Source organism: Ambystoma mexicanum, chromosome 6q (genome assembly GCF_040938575.1).
Source record: "Ambystoma mexicanum isolate Mex_15411 chromosome 6q, UKY_AmexF1_1, whole genome shotgun sequence".
Taxonomy (NCBI): domain Eukaryota; kingdom Metazoa; phylum Chordata; class Amphibia; order Caudata; family Ambystomatidae; genus Ambystoma; species Ambystoma mexicanum.
The window spans coordinates 282717464-282740828 of NC_090937.1; the positions used below are offsets into that span (position 1 = coordinate 282717464).

General features: G+C 46.8%; 1 protein-coding gene across 2 annotated transcripts in view; it reads right to left on the minus strand.

The window, feature by feature from the left end:
• FOCAD (focadhesin) overlaps positions 1-23365 on the minus strand; it is a 2926805-nt gene that overhangs the window by 357079 nt on the left and 2546361 nt on the right. For both annotated transcript variants that reach the window (XR_011282193.1, XM_069630760.1), the window contains exon 38: positions 22192-22452. Coding sequence is in view for 1 of the 2 variants with exons in the window: in XM_069630760.1 (XP_069486861.1) it covers positions 22192-22452 (261 nt within the window). In the remaining variant the exon portion in view is untranslated. The remainder of the gene's footprint in view (positions 1-22191; positions 22453-23365) is intronic.

The following is a 23365-nucleotide window of genomic DNA, read 5'->3' on the forward strand; positions in this document are numbered from 1 at the left end:
TTTTATTCCCTATGGTGCCCTGCCTCTATGTGCACTGGTGACTGCAGAGATACCACAGAGCGGCGGGCAGGTTAAGAAGCAAAGGGCGGTCTCCTTTGTCCCGGTTCATCACATATCTGGAACATGCTTGGTCAATTTGTCTAGTGCCTTACCAAATAGATTATTTTTCAAGCCACTATTACCATAGCCTGACGTATTTGTTCGTTCAATTGAAAGGAGAAATCGTTACACAATTTTTACAGTTTCAAACATGTCCATTTAACTAATTACTGATTCATTTATTTCACTTAGGGCTTTAACCCTTTCGGGTTTTGTGTTTATTACCAACAAATCAGCACTGTGCGTTAATAGCCGCAGCCTTGGACACCCCTTCTCTCTGGTAGGCTCACAGCTGCTGTAAAGCCCAGCCGTTCCAATGAGCAGAACACTCCTACCATTTCTCAGTGCAGACATGTGACCTAAACATTTGCTATTTCTTCTCACTCCCCTTTTCGGTTGATTGTATTTACCATGCAGTACTGGTAGTCGCATAGTAGAACGTGTTTTTTGGATTAATGTAAACATACTAAATTAGGCTTTCTTCAAACTGTATGTTCCAACTTGCGTTTAGGATAAACAGTTGCTGGTAGCCAAGCGCTCTGCTCGACGCTTGGCAGACCTTCCATCCCCGCGTTCCCACACTGTCAAGGCTGCAAATTTATAAATTTTGAGCACACGTGGAATTTTGTAAAGACATGGGAAACTAATTTAACGAGAGCCTTTTATGTACCCAAAAACTCTTTAAAATAATAAGTAAAAATAAGTACCTGGCAACAGAATAATTATCCCACAATTAAACAAAACGGTGACATGAGGTCAGTGAATCATGAATGTGAGCCTTAATTTAACCACGCACAACCCACATCTTGTGCAGGCAGTGAACCTAGTTTTTCAGCAGAAACAATATCCTTCTCTGTTTTTTTTTAAAAAAGTCTTTATATATGCATTATTGTAGTGCTGTCCTGGGGCTGTTACAGCTTTCCACATTGGGATGAGCGCTACAAGGATTCAGTCAAACGTACTGGAGAAGACAATAATGAAACAGAACTTCCCTTCATCATTGCCATTGGGAAAGCATGTGGTCCATCATACAATATTTCTAAGAAAGTTGCCCGTGTTATATCATGCACCAGGTAACAATTGCTCTGGTATGAGGTGTTAGGCATAATCCTGTGCAGTTCCCTTGGGGGAACACTGCAAAAAGATTAAGACTACAGGAGTAAGCAGTAAACCAAATTGGTAGCAGTCTAACACCCAGATTTACCTGGTAGCTGTGGCTGAGCAGTCAGACCTCTCTCAAGTAGGGCAGTATATAGAGTATACACAATAGGGCTAAAAACACAGTGGAGCAAACAAACAACCAGAGCTTTGTATACAAAGTATATAATTATTTATTTAAGACACACTTTAGGCAATATACTAGCACTCTAAATCAAAAGCAAGTTAAATCACAGTCAGGTAAAGTATACACACCTCCCTTGGTAACTATCAGACAAGTCAGAGTTAAAACACCACGATTTGTTAAACAGATGTGAGCGCATAACCTGATGGCACTCCAATAGTTCAGTTAAAGGGAGAGAAAAAGGTAAAGCATAGAAATAAAACAGGTCCCAACACTTTTTGGAGTTCTCAGCAAGTGAATAAAGGCAGTAAATACTGTAGAGCCAAAGTTCATAGGCCAGGCCCACTTTAAAGGGAGCAAAGCGAAATGTGCCCAGGATCACACGGTATAAAATGCACGAAAAGTCTTTGCAGAATGTTCAAAAGAGGTTGGCGTGATTCAAGAAGATAAAGTTAGAAGGTCTTGGGCCAACCCAGTTGCCAAGCCAAGGATTTAAAGGTCACCTTGGGCAAACCGAAGAAAGGGAGGCCAGGCAGGACACAGTACCTTAAAGAGAGAGGAGGCTCCAGCGGTGGCAGTTGTTCCTGGCAGTGGTTGCAGTTCGTTGTTTCGACCAGGGGAAGAGAGGATCTCGTCGAGGAGGAAATGTGGAGTCGTTGCACTCCACAGGGATGAAACCAGCCGTGGAGTTTGTCAATAAAAGGTGTGTTCCTTTTATACGCGGTCAAAGTGGTGAAGCTTGGCTATCCGGCCGCCGGGGTGCTTGGCACGGGCGATTTGACCAAGAGATGTCTTTGGAAGGCGAAAAGGGCGAACTGGTTGGTCCCACCAGCTCAGAGGAAGAAGACTCGTCCAGCAGAGGATCTTCTCTTGTCGTCGGGAAAGTGGTGAGGTAGTTGCAGCAGGGCTTCACCGGTGGAGTCGTTGTTGCAGATGGCTCAGCTTATTCCCTCTTCGGATTCTTAGGTCCTGTGGCGACTTCTGAAGTTCCAGTCCCAAAGGCCCTGCTTTTATGCAGAAAAACCCCCATTCATCAGCCTAGCTGTCAATCACACATGCTAAGTGGTGAGCCGGGCGGCTCACCACTGGGCCAATCAGAGTAGAGTGCGACTTGGGTTGCAGAGGCAACGCAATCCAGGGTGCCAATTTCCCCCCTCCACCTTTCCTGTGGAACCCAGACAGAGTGGCACCATTTGGAGGGCTTCTGTGGAGAAGCCCGCCAAAAAGTGGAACAAAGGGCTCGACTTTGGTCAGAGTTACAGAGACGGACACGAACGCCATTTTAGAAAAGAGTTCTGGCAAAAAGACCCAACGTTGATTTAATATTAAATAAATAAACCGGTGGTATCTTTAACATTGCACCAAAAAGTGGTGCGTTTAAAATCAATGGGAAAATCCCATAGAGAATATTCCGGTGAAATATTTTGCGTGGTAACCATTGCCACCAGCCAGAAACTCGACAAGGGGGGACTGGACAGTGCCTCCTTGAAAACAGACCCAGGGGCAATATAATTAACCCCTTGCAGTACTTCCACAATATGATGGTTTGTACTGGTTCTGTTCATAATTTAGGACTAGTAAAGTCAATGGTGACTTTACATGCCCTGCGAGACAGTCAGTCCCAGGGTAAGGAGTCTATGTTTGGGGGTCACTATGACACCCCTGTGTTACTGCACTGAGGGTGCTGTGTAACACACACATAAAAAATAGATGATACCCTATGGAGCAGAAAGAAACCCCATAGCCCATAAGCACACAAAAAGTCAAAGACATACCTCAAATCATGCCTAAGAGTGGGAGGAAGAGAGTCTCACTCTTAGCAGGAGAAACACACAAACCCCAAAAATCCAGCAAAGCTGCTGGGGGACTCACTGGGTTTGGGAAATTAGCCTTATAAGAGAATTCTCCCTAACATGAGGCAAAGCAGCAACTAATGGAGCACAACCATTCATTTAAGCATATGAGTAATGGTATTGTATGGCTGGTACTATTGGGCTTTAGGTCATCCTGGAGGCCAACCACAACGGCCTCTATGGTAATCATGTCAAGCCTGTAGGTGGTAGTTGTTGTACAGGGTGTGAAACAGTGAAAAACATGGGGTGGGGGAGACAGAGCAGAGGGAGTGCCAACACTCAGTGGTAGAACAGGGGCCAGCCATAAGTCAGTGATCATTGAATCATCTTCAGTGAAAGATTAGAGCCCAGTCCTCAGTAATAGATCCGAGAACAGTCTTCAGTAATGGATCAGGGGGACAGCAGATTGACAGCTCAATCTCACAGCAGTCCTAAAGTGTGTGGTAACGGTTTCAGACTGAAGGAGAGAGTTAATTACAGGTCATGTTTGTGTGGGTTTGCACAGTAAATTGCACATTTTGGAAGCCATTTTAGCAAATTGTCCCAGGGGGAAACCCCTCCGCAGCCATCCTTGATGTGGGGCAGGCTTGCTTGCCGCTCTCACTTGCAAATTCGACCTGCAAAAAGTACGCCCCACAACCTTTCAACACCAGCCGCCACTGGGTTCCCCCTTCCCCAAGTTCAAAGAAACACAGTTCAAACGAAAATGGGTCTTGAGGCTGCGTCTTCAAGACAGCACTTTGCCGTTCATCAAGTCCCAGGGTTCCCTTCCCCCCAAGCCCTCAACGTAGCAACCAATGCTTGTTTCAGTCTTTCAAAATTCAACTTAGCTCTAGGTCAACCTGACCTTCCTTCTGGTTTGCATCACTGGCTCATTTACAGTGCCTTCTTCTTTGTTCGTTTCACAATGTCTTCGGCTTTCACAATGCAGGGCTCACTGGTCTAGCCGCAGTTGTCAGAACACACGGTCCACCGGTCACAGGTCGTGCAACCAGGACCTCTTGGATCTTCTGCACTTGCCCCTGTGTACAGATTCCCTTGCATTTAGTTCCTCATTGTTGGTCTCTTGACTTTAAGTGCAGTTTTATACTCTTCTGGCTTCTCCTAGTTAGCCTCGTGGCTTTGCCGTAACGTATTACATCCCTCTTGTCAGTCTTTGACCTTGTCGCACTGCATCCGTACATAAGATTCACTTTGTCTTGTTCATGCCCCTTTTCTCCATAGGTTGCTTTATGCAGGCACTTTCCATTTTGACTTTCATTAGCTATTTGCTTTGCCTGTAAAGTTATAATTCAGCTCAGTATTCAACATATTTAATGTCAGTGTTTCAGTCAGTTCTGTGTTCATTATGCATAGCTTAGCATTGTTTCAACCTTTCATTCAGTCCGGTTTTCAATATGCATTGTTTAGCATTGTTTAAAACTTTCGTTCAGTTTGGTATTCAATGTGCGTAGTTTAGTTTTATTACAGGGACATGCCTCACCTTGCAAGTACTCGGCAGGCATCTTCCTCATTACTCATTACTCTTATTTGCCTCTTCCTCGTCTCAGTACAATTAAAGGTACAATGTGAGGAAATGAGGGGAGAGGTTCTACAATATCCCATAAAGGCCTATAAAGGCGGGCGGAGGATTAGGTTGGTCTTCAATAGGGAAAGAGGGATACCATGTATCGCTTACCTTGCCCTTAACACTTATCCTCTTCACCCTCTGGGATAGAAGATTCTTCATGAAAGGGAAATGCGGAATACCAGGTGATCCTCCTGTTAGGCAGAAACCTGTGCAGTTCCCTTAGGGACCACTGCAAAAGATTTAAGACTACAGGTGTTGGCAGTAAACCCACTTGGTAGCAGTCTGTACCACCCAGATTTACCTGGTAGCTGTGGCAGAGCAGTCAGACTTCCATCAAGAAGAGTTAGGCAGTATGCAAAGTATACACAATAGGCACTCAGGTACAATAATACAAGCAAACACTGACCAGAGCTTTGGTATCAAAGTATATAATTATTTATTTTAAAAACACAGTTTGAAACACTCCAGCACTCTTATTGTAAAATATTCTAAACACAGTTACTATTGTAATATATACACCCCTTTTCCCTTATCAGATAAGTCACAGTAAAACACCACTTATTTTCATACAGAGGTGAGCGCTTAACTAGATGGCACTCCAATAAGTTTGTGAGAAAGGGAGGGAAAAAGACAGAATATGGAAAGGTACACCACTCTAAGATTCAGGAACACTATAAGCAAGGCAGCAGAGCAAAGGTCACTGGTGAGCCAAAGTCCAACGGCTGGGCCCACTCTTAGAGAGAGCAGAGCACAAATGCGCCCAAGATCACACAGTTACACTAGGCTTAGAAAGTCTTGCAGAGGGTTCAAAAAGAGTTAAGATAGGCTTAGGAAAGTTTAGCCAGAGTGTCTCAGGCTAACCCAGGTTCGAAAGACGGGGACTAAATCTACCCCGTACAGTCGGTAGCAAGGGAAGCCAGGCGGGACACGGTACCTTAAGTGGGAAGGATCCTCCAGCGGTGGCAGTTGTTCCTGGTAGTGGGTGCAAGTTGCGTTGTCGTCCAGGGGAAGAGAAGATCTCGACTTGGAGGAAAGATGAAGGTCGTTGCACTACCAGGGCAGAAACCAGCCGCAGAGTTTTCCGGTTAAAGGTGGTACCTTTGTTTCGCGGTCGTGGTAAAACATGGTATCCCGGTTGCCGGGGTGCTTGGCACGGGCAAGGCGGCCACGAGGTATGTCGGGAAAGCGAAAAGACGGTGAAACTGGTTATCCCCACCAGTCAAAGGAAGAAGACTCTCCGGCGGGAGATCTCCTCTGTCGTTGGGAAAAATGGTGAGGCAGTCCAGCAGGGCTCCACCGGTAGTGGTGTCGTGGCAGGTCGACTCAGCTTCTCCCTCGTCGGATTCTTAGGTTGTGTGGCGACTTCTGAAGTTCCAGTCCCCAAAGCCCTGCTTTTATGCAGCAAACCCCCATTCACTCAGCCTAGCTGTCACTCAAACATGCTAAGTGGTGAGCCGGCCGGCTCACCACTTGGGCCAATCAGGATGGAGTGCGACTTGAGTTGCCTTGGCAACTCAGTCCAGGGTGCCTAAATTTCCCTCCACCCCATCTAAGTACCCCAGACAGAGTGGCACCACTTTGGAGGGCTTCTGTGGAGAAGCCCGCCAAAAAGTGGAACAAAGGGCTCGACTTGGGTTGGAGTCACAGAAGAGAACACAAACACCATTTTAGAATCAAGTTTTGGCAAAAAACACCAACCGGAGAATTAATATTAATTAAATAAACCGGCGGTATGTTCGAGGCTACCGTAAATAATTAAATAAAGATAGTAGCCTAAAACAATGGGAAATCCCATAGGAAAATATTTGCGGTTGAATATAAAAAGTAGTATCCACTGCCACCAGCCAAAACTCGATCAGGGGGGACGGAGACGTACCCCCTCGACTAACAGACCCCGGGGCAATCGAATTGCCCCAGCCAGTACGTCCACAATATGATGGTTTGTACTGGTTCTGTTCAGAATTTAAGACTAGTAAAGTCAATGGTGACTTTACATGCCCTGGGAGACAGTAGTCAGTCCCAGGGTATGGAGTCTATACTGGGGGGTCAGTATGACACCCCTGTGTTACTGCACGGAGGGTGCTGTGTAACACACATCACAAAAACACATGAAGCCCTATGGAGTAAAAGACCCCATAGCCCATTAAACACATCTAGAGTCAAAGAAACACACTCAAATCATGCCCAAGAGTGAGGGTGAAAGAGTCTCACTCTTGGCAGTAGAAAAAAAATAAACCCCAAAAATCCAGCAAAGCTGCTGGGGGACTCACTAGGTTAGGAAATTCAGCCTAAACAGAGAATTCTCCCTAACACTCGCCCCCCCCCCCAGACTAAGGGACAGGAGGATTTAATCCACTCCTGGATGAACCTCATACCTCTAGTCGATGACATACATCCTAGAAAGTCCATCAGCATTTTGATGGCGACACCCTGACCTGTGCTCAATGGTGAAATCAAACCCTTGCAGGCAGATTGACCATCTCAATAGTTTTGGATTTTCCCCCTTCATTTGCATTAACCATCTCAAGGGTTGGTGGTCAGTCTGAATGACAAAAGTAGAACCATACAAGTATGGCCTAAACTTCTTCAGTGCCCACACAATAGCAAAGCATTCTCTTTCTATTGTTGCCCACCTTGTCTCAGGATCCTTCAGCTTACGGCTGATGAAGCAAATGGGGTGCTCCCTACCCTTCTCATCCAGTTGGCTTAGAACTGCACCTATACCTACATTGGAAGCATCAGTTTGTACAATGAAAGTTTGGTGGTAGTCAGGAGCTCTCAATACTGGAGCTTGGCAAAGAGCTTTCTTCCGTTTTTCAAAGGCCTGATTGCACTCCTCATTCCAATTGACCTTTTTAGGGAATTTTGGAGAGGAGATCACATTCAGTGGAGAAGCTATAGTCCCATAGTTCTCAATGAAATTCCTGTAGTACCCAGTGAGCCTAGGAAGGCTCTCACCTGGGTTTGAGTAGTAGGTGTTGTCCAATTTTGCACAGCTTCAATCTTGCTGAGCAAGGGCCTTATTTCTCCACCTCCTACCTCATGCCCAAGGTAGACCACCTTACTTTGACCTATCTGGCATTTACTTGCCTTGATAGTCAAATTGGCCTGTCCAAGAGCCTGCAAAACATGCCCTAGGTGGTTCACATGATCTTCCCAGGAGTGGCTGAAGACTGCAATGTCATCCAAGTATGCCATGCAGAAGTCTTCCATCCCCGCCAGAACTTGGTTCACCATCCTTTGGAATGTAGCAGGTGCATTTTTTAATCCAAAAGGCATGACCTTAAACTGGTACAAGCCAACTGGGGTGGAAAATGCAGTTTTCTCCTTGGCATTGTCTGTCAAGGCTATTTGCCAATAGCCTGCCGTAAGGTCAAATGTGCTGAGGTACTTGGCTGCACCAAGTTTATCCACCAACGCATCTGTCCTTGGTAAAGGGTGGGCATCAGTCTTGTTGACTGCATAAAGAGCTCTATAGTCCACACAGAATCTCAAGTCTTTGGATCCTGCCTTTGGTACTAACACAACTGGGCTAGACCATGGACTAGTAGAGGGTTCTATTACCCCGAGATCAAGCATCTTCTTGACCTCCCCCTTGATATGGGTTCTCACATTTTCTGACATTCGGTATCCTCTGCTTTTGACTGGCAGACAGTCACCAGTGAGTATCTCGTGCTGTCCCCAAGGAGTCAAGCCTGGTGAGAGTGAGAACAGGGAGGCAAACTTGATTTAACATAGATTTGCACTCCTCTTGTTGCTCAGGTGTCAGGTCTGAAGACAGATTGACTCCTTCAATTTTTTCATCTAAAGGTACACCTCTGAGGAGATCAGGGAGAGACTCACTCTCTTCTTCCTCTGCTGCTGAAGCTAGAAGCAAGGCTCCTACTTCAGGTCTGGAGATGTACGCTTTCAGTCGGTTGGTGTGGAAGACTCTAGGAGCTTCCCGGGGTCTGCCCAGTTCCACCAGATAGTTGACCTCTCCAGGTTTTCCCACAACTTTGTCTAGCAAGGCCCTCTGCCTTGTTGGGAGCATAACGCGAACTAGCTGGCCTTGAGTGAACTCAACCATGTTAGCCTTTTGATCATGCCAAAGCTTGTCCATCATGTGTGACATTCTCCTTGGGAGACCTATCACATAGTCAGTCACTCTGACTGGCTTGAGTGTAGGAGCACCTTCCAACCCCTCCTTAATCAGGGCCAATGGACCTCTGACCAGATGGCCATAGAGAAGTTCAAAGGGAGAATAACCTACTCCCTCCTGAGGGACTTCTCTATAAGCAAAGAGAAGGCATGGCAGTAGAAGGTCCCACTTTCTTTTCAGAGGTTCCTCTAAAGCACCTATCATGCTCTTCATGGTTCTGTTAAACCTTTCTACCAATCCATTGGTTTGTGGGTGGTAGGCGGTTGAGAACTTGTAAGTAACTCCACAGGTTTTCCACATGGCTTTCATGTAGTGTGACATAAAGTTTGACCCCCTGTCGGCTATTACTTCCTTAGGAAACCCAACCCTTGTAAAAATACCAAGGAGGGTCTTAGCCACACCCGGAGCTGTAACAGTTCTCACAGGAATTGCCTCAGGGTATCTAGTAGCATGGTCTACTACAACAAGGATAAACCTGTTGCCTGAGGAGGTAGGGGGATCAAGGGGACCAACAATGTCAATCCCTACCCTCTCAAATGGGACTCCCACAACTGGGAGAGGCACTAAGGGTGCCACATTCTTGGCGCCAACCTTACCAGAAGTTTGGCAGGTATGGCAGCTCTTGCAAAACTTATCTACTTCTGCCCCCATTTTTGGCCAATAGAAGTAGAGTGAGAGCCTTTCCTTGGTCTTCTTGAAGCTCAAGTGACCAGCCAAAGGAATCTCGTGGGCTAAGTGCAAGAACTGTTGTCTGTTTTCTTGAGGTACTACAGGGCGTTTGTAGTCTCCAGGTTCAGACTCAGTTGGTTCACTGTAGAAGAGGCCATCTTCCCAGTGCAACCTATACTTCCCAGGCTCTTGCCCATCAGCCTGAGCAGCTGCCTGTTGGCAGAGACCCTCCAGAGTTGGACATTCTCTTTGTCCCTTACGGAAAGCTGCCCTGCTGGGCCCACCTTCTGCCAGTAAAGACTGCAGCTCAGGATGGTCCTCAGGGTCTAGATCTCCAATAAGTTCTTGGCCTCCCACTAGCTCTCCTTCAGAGTCTAGTTCAACCATACAGGGTTGTACCTCCCTCTCAGCCTCAGCTGGAGGTGGAGTTACAGGTGTAACTGTTGGAAGCGCTGGAGTGCTTGCTGCTGACTTTTTCCTAGGAGTCTTGGGTTGCCCCTTTGCTCCTGATCTGGTAGTTACTGCAGTGAGTTGCTCCAGTGGTAAAGGAGTGATCTCTGTCGTCATCTCCTGAGATAACCCTCGCAGGGTTTTCTCTCTTGCAGGTTTTGTGAGCTCCTGTTACCTTTTACTAGGTGGTCTGGGGGTATGTGACACAACTCCAAGAGCTTTTAGGTCATTACCCAACAGAACCCTACCTGGCACTTCACATTGTACACTGACACGTATTTTACAGCCATGTCATTACACTGGATGAGAACTGGTAACTGGGGACACATCTGCACAGGCCTTCCAGCTAACTTGGTGAGGCATTTGGGTGCCTTAGCAACATCCTCTGCCTTGAAAAATGATTCATCCACCGCAGTTATGCTGGCCCCAGTGTCTCTAATGGCAGGAGTCTCCTGACCATTTACTTGGACACTGTCTTTATAATACTCTTTAGTATTACCTGGGATAGAATTATACACATCTAATTACTGTTGTTCCCACAAACCCAGAGAGACTAAAGAAACATTGACTGAGACTCCAATGGGCTCATCAGCCAGCAGTAGAAAGTTTCCACTTGCCATTGGGACTTCCTCTTCTGGAGCAAAGGCTAAGGAGGCAAGTTGGATCCCTGAAGGTTTACCCTTGCATCTGGGATCTCCTTTCACATGGTCAGTAGAGCCACAAACAAAGCATTTACCAAATGCCTTCTAGAATGGAGGCTTGTTCTCACCTCCCTCTGGTTTGGCATCAGAGGAGACACTATTCTGCTGTGGTTTCCCTGGTGGCTTACCCTTCTGGTTTTGTTTAGGGCCCTCTTTGGAAATTGCAGTATTAGAATTCTCTTTGGAGTCCTTTTTAGGTTGTTTCCCCTCATACTTTTTCTGAGTTACCCCAGAATCCTTGTGAGTGGCCCTGTTGGCAACCCACAAGTCAGCAGCCTTAGCTAGTTTTCGGAAATCTAATTCCTTTGAATCAGCCAAGTGCAGTCTGAGCTCAGGAGAGCAGGCATCATAAATTGACTCCAACATAAAAAGATTCTTCATACCTTCATAAGTGTTCACTTTGTAACCCTTAATCCATCCCTCTAAGTTTTTCAGCCCTTCACTCACCCAGGTAGCCCAAGGGGTACCATCATGCTTTTTGAGGGTTCTAAACCTCTTACAATACTGGGAAGGGGTCTTCCCAAACCTAGCTATCAGAGCTAGTTTCACACATTCATACTCTTTCCTATCCTCCTCCCCCAACTCCATTACCACATCAGTTGCAACAGGGGGAAGCCTAGAGAACAACCAGGTGAGTAAGTCATTTCCTGTGATGTTCTGGAGCCCATGATTATATTCAAACAGAGACAACCAATCCAACACATCCAACTTAGGCTCATACATACCAACCAATTCTTTAGGCATCCGGGGTCTTTTAGGACTGAAACTTCTAGAGGAGCCAGAGAGAGAAGCATTTTCGACAGATAATTTCTTCATTTCTAGCTCATGCTTGAGCTCCATTTCCCTAAGCCTTAGTTATTGATTCATTTCCTGATGTCTCTGTTCAGCCAGAGTATTCAGTCTCTGGAACTCTAGTTCAAGTTTCATTTTCTCTAATTCGAGATATTGAGGACTAAGTGTGGGACTTGGCAAAGGCCCAGTAGGTACAGCAGGTAGAGCAGACAGAGGTTTGGGGGGGACAGTCACAGCAGCCTCACCCTCCTCTTCTGACTCTTCCTCAAGATTATCAACATTTTGATCAATATCAATTTCTATATCGTTATCTACATTTTCTGGCATGGTAGGTTCCTCAGACCCATCATCCAGACTTTGGTTAGCTAATAACCTTTCTATTAATTCCATTTTCTTGCCTTTAGTCAGGAGGTTCTTATGCTTACATAATACTCTTAAACAATCAGCAGTTTTTGTAGCAAGGGACTCTTGACTATAAGTTTCCATAGTTGACATGTTAGAAAGATTACTTTTTCAGTGCTAAGCTTTGTGGTTAGTTGTACTAAGGTATCCTAAAGCACTCTAAAGTGTATACTCAATACAAATCCCACCGCTGTACACCAGTGTTAGGCAGAAACCTGGCACTTCCCTTAGGGACCACTGAAAAAGATTTAAGACTACAGGTGTTGGCAGTAAACCCACTTGGTAGCAGTCTGTACCACCCAGATTTACCTGGTAGCTGTGGCTGAGCAGTCAGACTTCCCTCAAGAAGAGTTAGGCAGTATGCAAAGTATACACAATAGGCACTCAGGTACAATAATACAAGCAAACACTGACCAGAGCTTTGGTATCAAAGTATATAATTATTTATTTTAAAAACACAGTTTGAAACACTCCAGCACTCTTATTGTAAAATATTCTAAACACAGTTACTATTGTAATATATACAACCCTTTTCCCTCATCAGATAAGTCACAGTAAAACACCACTTATTTTCATACAGATGTGAGCGCTTAACTAGATGGCACTCCAATAAGTTTGTGAGAAAGGGAGGGAAAAAGACAGAATATGGAAAGGTACACCACTCTAAGATGCAGGAACACTATAAGCAAGGCAGCAGAGCAAAAGTCACTGGTGAGCCAAAGTCCAACGGCTGGGCCCACTCTTAGAGAGAGCAGAGCACAAATGCGCCCAAGATCACACAGTTACACTAGACTTAGAAAGTCTTGCAGAGGGTTCAAAAAGGGTTTAGAGAGGCTTAGGAAAGTTTAGCCAGAGTGTCTCAGGCTAACCCATGTTCGAAAGCCGGGGACTAAATCTACCCCGTACAATCGGTAGCAAAGGAAGCCAGGCGGGACATGGTACCTTAATTGGGAAGGATCCTCCAGCGGTGGCAGTTGTTCCTGGTAGTGGGTGCAAGTTGCGTTGTCGTCCAGGGGAAGAGAAGATCTCGACTTGGAGGAAAGATGAAGGTCGTTGCACTACCAGGGCAGAAACCAGCCGCGGAGTTTTCCGGTTAAAGGTGGTACCTTTGTTTCGCGGTCGTGGTAAAACGTGGTATCCCGGTTGCCGGGGTGCTTGGCACGGGCAAGGCGGCCACGAGGTACGTCGGGAAAGCGAAAAGACGGTGAAACTGGTTATCCCCACCAGTCAAAGGAAGAAGACTCTCCGGCGGGAGATCTCCTCTGTCGTTGGGAAAAGTGGTGAGGCAGTCCAGCAGGGATCCACCGGTAGTGGTGTCGTGGCAGGTCGGCTCAGCTTCTCCCTCGTCGGATTCTTAGGTCCTGTGGCGACTTCTGAAGTTCCAGTCCCCAAAGCCCTGCTTTTATGCAGCAAGCCCCCATTCACTCAGCCTAGCTGTCACTCAAACATGCTAAGTGGTGAGCCGGGCGGCTCACCACTGGGCCAATCACACAAGAGTGCGACTTGAGTTGCCGAGGCAGCTCAGTCCAGGGTGCCTATTCCCCCCTCCCACACATCCTGTAGACCCAGACAGAGTGGCACCACTTTGGAGGGCTTCTGTGGAGAAGCCCGCCAAAAAGTGGAACAAAGGGCTCGACTTGGGTTGGAGTCACAGAAGAGAACACAAACGCCATTTTAGAATCAAGTTTTGGCAAAAAACACCAACCGGAGAATTAATATTAACTAAATAAACCGGCGGTATGTTCGAGGCTACCGTAAATAATTAAATAAAGATAGTAGCCTAAAACAATGGGAAATCCCATAGGAAAATATTTGCGGTTGAATATAAAAAGTAGTATCCACTGCCACCAGCCAAAACTCGATCAGGGGGGACGGAGACGTGCCCCCTCGACTAACAGACCCCGGGGCAATTGAATTGTCCCAGCCAGTACGTCCACAATATGATGGTTTGTACTGGTTCTGTTCAGAATTTAAGACTAGTAAAGTCAATGGTGACTTAACATGCCCTGGGAGACAGTAGTCAGTCCCAGGGTATGGAGTCTATACTGGGGGGTCACTATGACACCCCTGTGTTACTGCACGGAGGGTGCTGTGTAACACAAATCACAAAAACACATGAAGCCCTATGGAGTAAAAGACCCCATAGCCCATTAAACACATCTAGATTCAAAGAAACACTCAAATCATGCCCAAGAGTGAGGGTGAAAGAGTCACAATCTTGGCAGGAGAAAAAAAATAAACCCCAAAAATCCAGCAAAGCTGCTGGGGGACTCACTAGGTTAGGAAATTCAGCCTAAACAGAGAATTCTCCCTAACACCTCCTTCGCTTCTCCACCCCAGGGTCAGGATCCAAAAACGATGGACTTTCCAATGCCACCTGAAAAGAGGATCCCAGGGGAGTAGAAGTGAGGACGCCCTCCGGTTTCTCTCACTTTCCCATTATCATCTTCCTATCCAATACAGCACCCTAATCCTCTTCCCGGTTTCCCTAAAATCCCTCTACCTACCCACAAACGTCTCCCTAACCCTCATCCCCCTATTGGCTGCCGCAGTGTGTCCTGTTTGTATCACATCAGGTACCCGTGCCAACCACGCTGGGAGGGTCGTACGCCATTCAGCTTCCGTGGTTCGGGAGGAGTTGGTTACCTCCCTCAGGATTGACACAGATTGTAATGTACTAGTGTCAGAAAAATAATGGATTTTCTCTACAAAATAAAGTATGCATCATGCATTTCAAAACTGCAGCTTATACACACACATCTGATTGTGCTAAATTAATTATGTATACGTACTGAAAAAACAATTCTGTGACACTTTCTGGCCTTTATTTGTGGCTGGGAATGTACTGAATGCATTGTATAATTTATGTAAGTCTATGTATTGACTGGATGTAGTGTCTACAATTTTAAACCGTTATTTGGATATCGAAATAAGAGACAGATATAAAGGTGTTTTGAAAACAAAAATAAAAAAATAATAAGAAATAAAAACAGACATTAGTCACTTTAAGGATTATGGGCTCATGTTAGCTTTAGAAGATGCTAAAAAATAAATAGTCTAAAGCTTTTAAGCATGAAGAATCTCTCTGTTGTACACCTATAATTACTCGTCTTTTCGTGATTTGTTTCAGAGGTCCCTGGTGTGTCATTGCAAGCAATTCAATTAAGAGCATAGGCAGAAATAGCGAAGAATAAATGACTTAACTTCATTAAAAAAAAAACATTACAAAAAAGAATGATTTGCAGAGACCACTAGGAGGTGCGGACGGCAATGGCTGCCTGAGGCGAAGCTCCGCAGGCGAAGGGGCTTAAGGGGATGAAAAAGAGCTCATTCCAGAGCCTGAACGCTGCTGAATTGGGGGCATAGGCGCCGGACGGTGTGAATAAGACACTATGCGCACCAGAGCAGGGGAAGAGTGCGAGGAGGGCTAGCAAGAGTGCGGCAGAGAGGAGTCGGGACCAGAGGCTGGCCGAGACCAACAGGCCTCCGCTGGCGGGAAGCGAAGGAGTGGTGGGGGAAGTGCAGCAGCCCAGAGTGTTAGGCAGAAACCTGTGCAGTTCCCTTAGGGACCACTGCAAAAGGCTTAAGACTACAGGTTTTGGCAGTAAACCCAATTGGTAGCAGTCTGTACCACACAGATTTACCTGGTAGCTGTGGCTGAGCAGCCAGACTTCTCTCAAGAAGAGTTAGACAGCATATAGAGTATACAAGATAGGTACAAAGATACTGTAGCACAAGCAAACAATGACCAGAGCTTGGGTATAAAAGTACATAATTATTTATTTAAAAACACACTTTGTAAAATACACTAACACTAATATGGCAAGCAAGTTCAAACACAGTCACTATTAATATATATACATCCCTGATTACTTATTGAACAAGTCTTAGTAAAAACACCACTTATTTTCAGACAGAGGTGAGCGCTTAACCTAAGATGGCACTCCAATAAGTTAGTTAAAAAGGGAGGGAAAAAGGCAGAATTAGGAAGATACACAATACCAACACTTTGAGGATAACCAGAGCAAGTCAGAAAAGGCAGAGTCTACTGAGGAGCAAGAAAGTCATAGGCCAGGCTCACTCTTGGAGAGAGCAAGGCGGAATGTGTCCAAGATCACACAGTTGAATAGTACTTTAAAGAGTCGTTGCAGATAGTTCGAAAAGGGTTGGATTAGTTCAGAAAAAGTTAGTTAGCAGGTCCCAAGTCACCCCAGGATAGAAAGTCAAGGATTTACGGGACACCTTGAACAGTCTGTTCCAAGGGAGACCACGCGGGACACAGTACCTGAAATGGTGAGAAAGCTCCAGCGGGGGCAGTTGTTCCTGGCAGTGGGTGCAAGTCGGTGCTTCGTCCAGGGGAAGAGAAGATCTCGACGTGGAGGAAAGCTGGATGTCGTTGCACTGCCAGGGAAGAAACCAGCCGCAGAGTTTCCCAGTTAAAAGGTACTAGCCTTTTAATCGCGGTAGTGGTGAAGCGTGGCTATCCAGCCGCCGGGGTGCTTGGCACGGGGGATTTGACCACGAGACGATCCAGAAAGGCGAAAAGGAGGGCAAACTGGTTATCCACCACCAGTTCAGAGGAAGAAGAATCTCCGGGATGAAGATCGTCTCTGTCGTTGGGAAGTGGCGAGACAGTTCAGCAGGGCTCTGCCGGTGGTGTCGTCGTTGCAGGTTGGCTCAGCTTCTCCCTCTTCGGATTCTTTTGTCCTATGGCGACTTCTGAAGTTCCAGTCCCCAAAGCCCTGCTTTTTGCAGAAAACCCCCCTTCATCAGTCCTAGCTGTCACTCAAACATGCTAAGTGGGCCAATCACACAAGAGTGTGACTTTAGTTGCTGAGCCAACTCAGTCCAGGGTGCCTAATGCCCCCTCCCACACATCCTGTAGACACAGACAGAGTGGCACCACTTTTGGAGGCTTCTGTGGAGAAGCCCGCCAAAAATAGGAACAAAGGGCTCGAATAACCCGGCGGTATCTTTAACATTGCACCAAAAAAGTGGTGCGTTTAAATTGAATGGGAAAATCCCATAGGAAATATTCAGGTGGAATATTTCGCGTGGGAACCACTGCCACCAGCCAGAAACTCGACGAGGGGGGACTGCACAGTGCCCCCTCAAAAAACAGACCCAGGGGCAATCTAATTACCCCTACCAGTACTTCCACAATATGATGGTTGGTACTGGTTCTGTTCATCATTTAAGACTAGTAAAGTCAATGGTGACTTTACATGCCCTGGGAGACAGTAGTCAGTCCCAGGGTATGGAGTCTATGTTTGGGGGTCACTATGACACCACTGTGTTATTGCACTGAGGGCGCTGTGTAACACACTTAGCAAAAATACATGAAACCCTATGGAGTAAAAGACCCCATTGCCCATAAAACACATTACAAAGTCAAAGGATATCTCAAATCATGTCTAAGAGTGGGAGAAAAAGATTCTCACCCTTAGCAGGAGAAAAAAATAAACCCCAAAAATCCAGCAAAGCTGCTGGGGGACTCACTAGGTTTGGGAAATTAGCCTTAACAGAGAATTCTCCCTAACACAGAGTTTGGTGCTGGGGGTTCCGACACGCAACACCAGCATCTAAAAAGGATGTGACACACCCCAGGACAGAGTACTGGACTCCTGTCTCGCAGCAGGGAAGAGCGGGCAGGAGGCAAAGCCTACAGAGGGGTCCTGGAGGAGCAGTGACTAACGGGTGCCCAGCAGAACAGGAAGGTGAAAAGAGCCGATGCTTTCCAGGCCATACAGAGTGCAGCCGGCAAAGGGGGGGCGGAAGCACCCTCTGCATAAAGCCCCCCCTCCCCATCAGCAACAAGAGAACAGCGGGCTAGTGGGATGAGGTATAGCACAGAGCCCTCCCAGCGCTAGAAGACCCAGGTAAAGAGAGCCTGACTCCCCAAGCAAACAGCGAGGTTCAGCGGGCGTCCACGCAAGCCCACCGGACCAGCGCCACGCATGCCAGAGACGGAAAGGGACATAGCACTGCCGGGCCGCAAGAAGCAGAGGGAACTGCCTCAAAGGGCCTCACCATGGGGTGTATACAACGGAAGGCCCGGCAGGGCCACCGTGAGCAGGCAAGGTCCCAAATCAGGAGTCGGGCGAGCTTACGAAGAGGTGCACCCGGGAATCCGGTTCACATGAACAATATGTGATGGGTGGTGGCGGGTAGGATACATTCAAGTAACCAAGGTGTGCTGAGAAGACCCACCATCGAGCAGGCAGGCCTTATAACAATCAGCAGGAAAGGGGCGGGGGCGGCCCGCTACACGGGACCCACTCATAGTAGCAGCAGGGAGGCAAGAGGACTGGGGGGGATAGCAAACAGCGTCCCGGACTAAGTACAAATATACTTATAGTTGATCTGGAAGAAGCAGACGGAGAAACAACGGCCCAGGTCGAGAAGAAAGTGCAGGACATTATGAACCTCCTCTATCAAGCGGAAGGAGGGAAAACAGTGCAGATCAAAAGAACCCACAGAGGAAGAAGCGCGTTCAGCGACGGTCCACGCTCCATGGTAGTGAATACAAGGAAAAACAGAAATCCTCCTCAGGGCGAAACAGGTACAGGAAATAGACTATCAGGGGTCAAATTGTTTGCTGGACCTGTCAAGCTTCACCCTGGGGCATAGGAGGGGAATGCAGTCTGCTCATGGACAAAGGGATCCAGTACAGGTGGGGGTACCCCTTTTCACTGCTATTCGAGGTCAAAAGAGAAGTATAAAGAGTCACTACAGCGGAGGAGGCAAAGCAAGTCCTGCGCACCTAGCAGAGAGCACAGAAACAAGAGCCATAACAGACCTGCAGGAGCCCACTCTCCCAGGACTACACCATACAGTAAGGCGCAAGAGAAGTAAAGCAGGAAGGAAATATGTGAAACCGAGCTCCCCATTTCTGTCGAAGCCGCTCTGAACCAAAAGGGGAGGGGGATGAAGGCAGCTTAAAAGAAGGAATATGCCCGTAAACCGGAAAGGCGAACAGAAACAAAATAGGACCGCAGGAGGGTGGGAGTTTCTAACCTAGTGGACCTCAGTTGAAAGAGGGTGTCTCAATACAAGGTACCACAGGTTGTGTACACAATTGTTGGTACATCATGTTAGTTCTGTTATTAGTTACCAGGGGGGAGACAGATGGGATCGAAACTAAGAGAAAGTGAAGAGTCGGGAGATATAGAGGGAGAAATGGAAAGAATACGGAACAGGGATGTAAGCAAAAGGAATGGAGGGGAAAACATGGAAAGCGAAAAGAACGAGCCTCCTGAGGGTGGGATCACTAAATGTTAAGGGGATGGACTCCCACACCAAAAGGTCCCTGGTGGTGAGAGAATTTGAGAGGGCAGCGGTGGATGTTCTCTTCACTTAGGAAACCAGATTGAAAGCCGGGGAAGAAAGGCCATTGAGAGGAAAGGGAGTGGGGCAAACCTAAAGACCTCGGCGGATCAGAAAAAAGGAGGGTTAGGCCTGATTTTACACCGGCGGGTCTCACTGCTAAACCCGGGGGTGCATTCATTGATGGGGGCAGGCTCTTATTGGTCCAGGGGAGTTGGGAGGAGAACTGGGTAACACTAGCCAAAGTATACACCCCTATCAGGGCCAGAGCACATTCAACGAAGAAGCCCTCTCCATCATACTGGCCAGGAGTAGAGGGCTAGTCATAATAGGGGGGAGACTTCAACACCTGGGCTGACGTTCAAAGGGACAGGCAAGTGACGAGGGCTGAACCTAGGGGGAAACGACTGGGAGGGGCAGACACATTCAAAAAGAGCCAAGACGTCAGGGGCTTACTGGACATCTGGAGGGCCCTAAACCCGGACCGGAAGGGATACACATTCCTATCGAGTGTGCACGTGAAAAGTGAAGGATCCGCGGACAGAACGGGGATGCAGCAATATATAACCCGGGGCAGGAGTAACGCAACTGACCCCGGGTGAGAGGGACTTCCTGGAGACCCCATTCACTTCCACAAAATAAGGGTGGCTATAAACAGGCTACCAGCAGGAGGGGCACCGGTGGAAGACGGCTATACAATGGGATTTTACAAGAAATTCGCAGAAACCCTGGCCCCTCACCTGGCCAGATTCTTTAACCATATACAGGAGTAAGGTCAAGCCCCACCCTTCTTTTGTAAGAACACACATAGTAGTCACCCCCAAAAGCATCAAAGACCCCACCAATTGCAAGTCATATCGCTCACTATCCCTCTTGAATACGGACGTAAAGGTGTATACCAGGGCCTGGGCCACCCGCATGGAGGGAATCCTGCTGCGCCTGATTCACCCGGACCAAGTGGGCTTTATAAAAAGGAAGACGGGGAGTAGACACCATACACAAAACCCTAGATATTATGGAGCACTCGATGGTGGGTGGGGGGTGGGGGAATCATGTCTTGCTCAGTCTAGACTCAGAGAAAGCCTTTGATCGGGTGGAATGGGAGTTCCTCTGGGCCACATTGGAGAACTATGGATTTGGGGAGCGATTCATGACAGGGATTCAAGCGATATACAATGCCCCCACAGCAAGGCTGGTAGTCAATGGGAAAACATCTAGGGAATGTAATCTCTGGAGGGGAACTAGATATGGCTGCCCACTCACACCCTTCCTGTATGCCCTCTCCATAGAACCCCTGGGTAAAATGGCCAGAAAGGATCCCGCCATAGAGGGTATCAAGGTGGGGGACCGCAAATTTAAGCTGGGATTGTTCGCCGACGATATGCTCCTTTACATGGCCAACCCCACCGGCTCCTTACCAAAAGTCCTCCAGACCATAAGACTTTTATACATACTATGCGCAGCTCAGTTGAGGGCTCTGGTGCCTCAACACATAGGCGGCAAAGACAAGCACGGGATGGAGATAGAAAACTACCTGCTGAGACCAGTGACACTAGGGGAATGACTCTGGGTGCTGAAATCAGCATACCCAAGTAAGGCCGTAAACCACAGGATGCTAGGCCCGCTCCTTAAATTGTGGTGGGACAAATGCGAAATGAAGGGACACACAACGTGGCCTTCTCCCATGAGCCACATTTGGGCTCCCCCAATGAGAAATGAGATTCAGGACTTACAGCGCACCCAAGAATGGTATGAATCTGGACTGGAGAGAGAGAGAGGGTCAGAGAGGGTCAGATGATAAAAGGCAATTCATGTATCTCCCTCCAAGAATTAGAAGGGCTGAAAATCAAGCCCATATCAGTCTTCCACTTCCTGCAATTGAAGGGGGTTCTGATGTCCCCCAAAATGGAGGGACAACCTGCAAAGAGACCTCTCTCCACTGGAAAAGATATTGAGCGGGTCCACATGGACAAAGGGGACTCGTCTCTCAGATATACAAAGCCCTGTTGAACAAAGAGACAAAGGCAAACAGATCCCTCAGGAAGAGGTGGGAAATGGATTTGGGTAAGCCAATTCACAAAGACCTTTGGAAACGCCTTTGCAAGAATGCCCATAAAACCTCCATCTCGTGCCAATACAAACTACACAGACTAAAACTTCTCCACGGGTGGAAATATGATCCCAAACGACTCTCCAAGATGTTCACAAGGTCGAGCCCACTGTGTTGGAGAGGATGTGCCCAGCAAGCGGACTACTGGCATGTGTGGTGGTTGTGTCAGAAAGTGCAAGCATTCTGGAAGGAGGTTCTGGCATGGGTTAAAAGAATAAACGATGTGGAGCATAACTATAATCCGTGGCTAATACTATTTGGGATGGAGGAATCGGAGGGCCGATCGTCGCGTCTTCCGCACATGCCACACTTCCTACTATTGGCTGCAAGAGTGTGCATCACGATAAGGCCGAAAGCACCGACCCTCCTGTCAGAAAGAATGTGAGCTCAAAAGACCAAGGAGATTTACGAGAGGGACAATATCACTGGGGCGCTCCACGACCTCTCACCTGCAAGAGAAATGGAATGGCTACCTTTCCTGAACGCATACAAATAAATCATTCCCATGTTCCGTCACAGGCACATCTTCGGCCCATCCAAACTCCACAGACCCTAACTGCTATTTTCGACTCATCTCGTCTGCGGGTGGGGAGGGTTAAGGGGTTACATAGCATACATTGATTTGAGTGGAGTTAATGTTATTTGTTTCCTTAAAGGTTCAAACTCAATCATATGCTGAGGGGAAGAGGGTAGTGCTGTTGGTGATATCTGCACATGTGACATGTTAACCTCAAAAATCCTTAATAAATAAAGAAATTTAAAAAAATAAAATAATGATTTTACAACAATTTCTTACCAGAATTCGATTCGGTAAAATCATGAATATTTTCTCAGTAGTTTTGCCCAAGATACTCCAGCAATGCTGAGGTGGACTGGGAAGCTTCATCGCCTGGATAAAACCCTCCAGTATGTTTAAGCAAAGCTCATGATTATTCATCCGGTTTTCATTCTCAAAGTGCTGTATCATGAAAGCCTCAGCAAAAGTCTGTAGTTTGTCTTCCGATACATGTTTCATCCAGAGTGGCAATGAAGCAAAAAGATATTTTCGGATTTTCATCTAGAAAAAAAAGAAAGGAATTGAGACATCAAACATTTTCTTCTGGGGCTGTGTTGTAGTGATCTTCACACCTTGCAACTGCTCCTTCAACAGCTTGTCTATCATCCCATCAAAGGAGAACTTTGCATAATTAGACATAGATGATGCCAACAGCCCCTAGTTAGGAATCTTTGGGCATGATTCATAGAACGTTTTCCTATAGGATTGCGCCATTATAAAACGCTTCTGTGAATCAGGCCCTTAGTTACTTACCTGTAGCTGTATTTCTCCAGCATTGGTATCTTTCATGGATTCACATGCTTGAATATTCCCAGTCATCAGACTGCAAATCCTCAGTAATTTAAAAAATACAAATAATATAAAACTTCTTCCTCAGGAAGAAAAGCTACATCCATAGAGAACCATGGGGTCTCTGCAGCCCTTCACTTGTGGAGCCCCCTGCCTCCTTTGGTCCTTTTAGGCTCCAACCACTGAGGAGGCAGGACTTAGGCTCCACCCCAGTGAGCCATCTTCAGATTTTGAACCGTGAAGGCTAGTAACTGATGGACCAAAGGAGGTTGAGGGACTCCACAAGTAAACGGCTACCCAGGGCCGATGGGGCTCTATGGGTTTAGCTTTTCGTCCTAATGAAGACGTTTTATATTATGTTTATTATTTAAATTACTGAGGATTCCTAGTCTGACGACTGGGAATATTTAAGCATGTGAATCTATGAAAGATACCAATGCTGGAGAAATACAGTTACAGGTAAATAACTAAGACTTCTCCAGCATTTGATCTTTCATAGATTCACATGCTTGAATAGAATACCAAGCAGTTAATTACAATCCAACATGTCTGATAGCCGGAAGGTTGCACCTGTACAAAGCAAGGCTAGCAGAAAATACATGCAATGGGACGGTGGGAACAAACA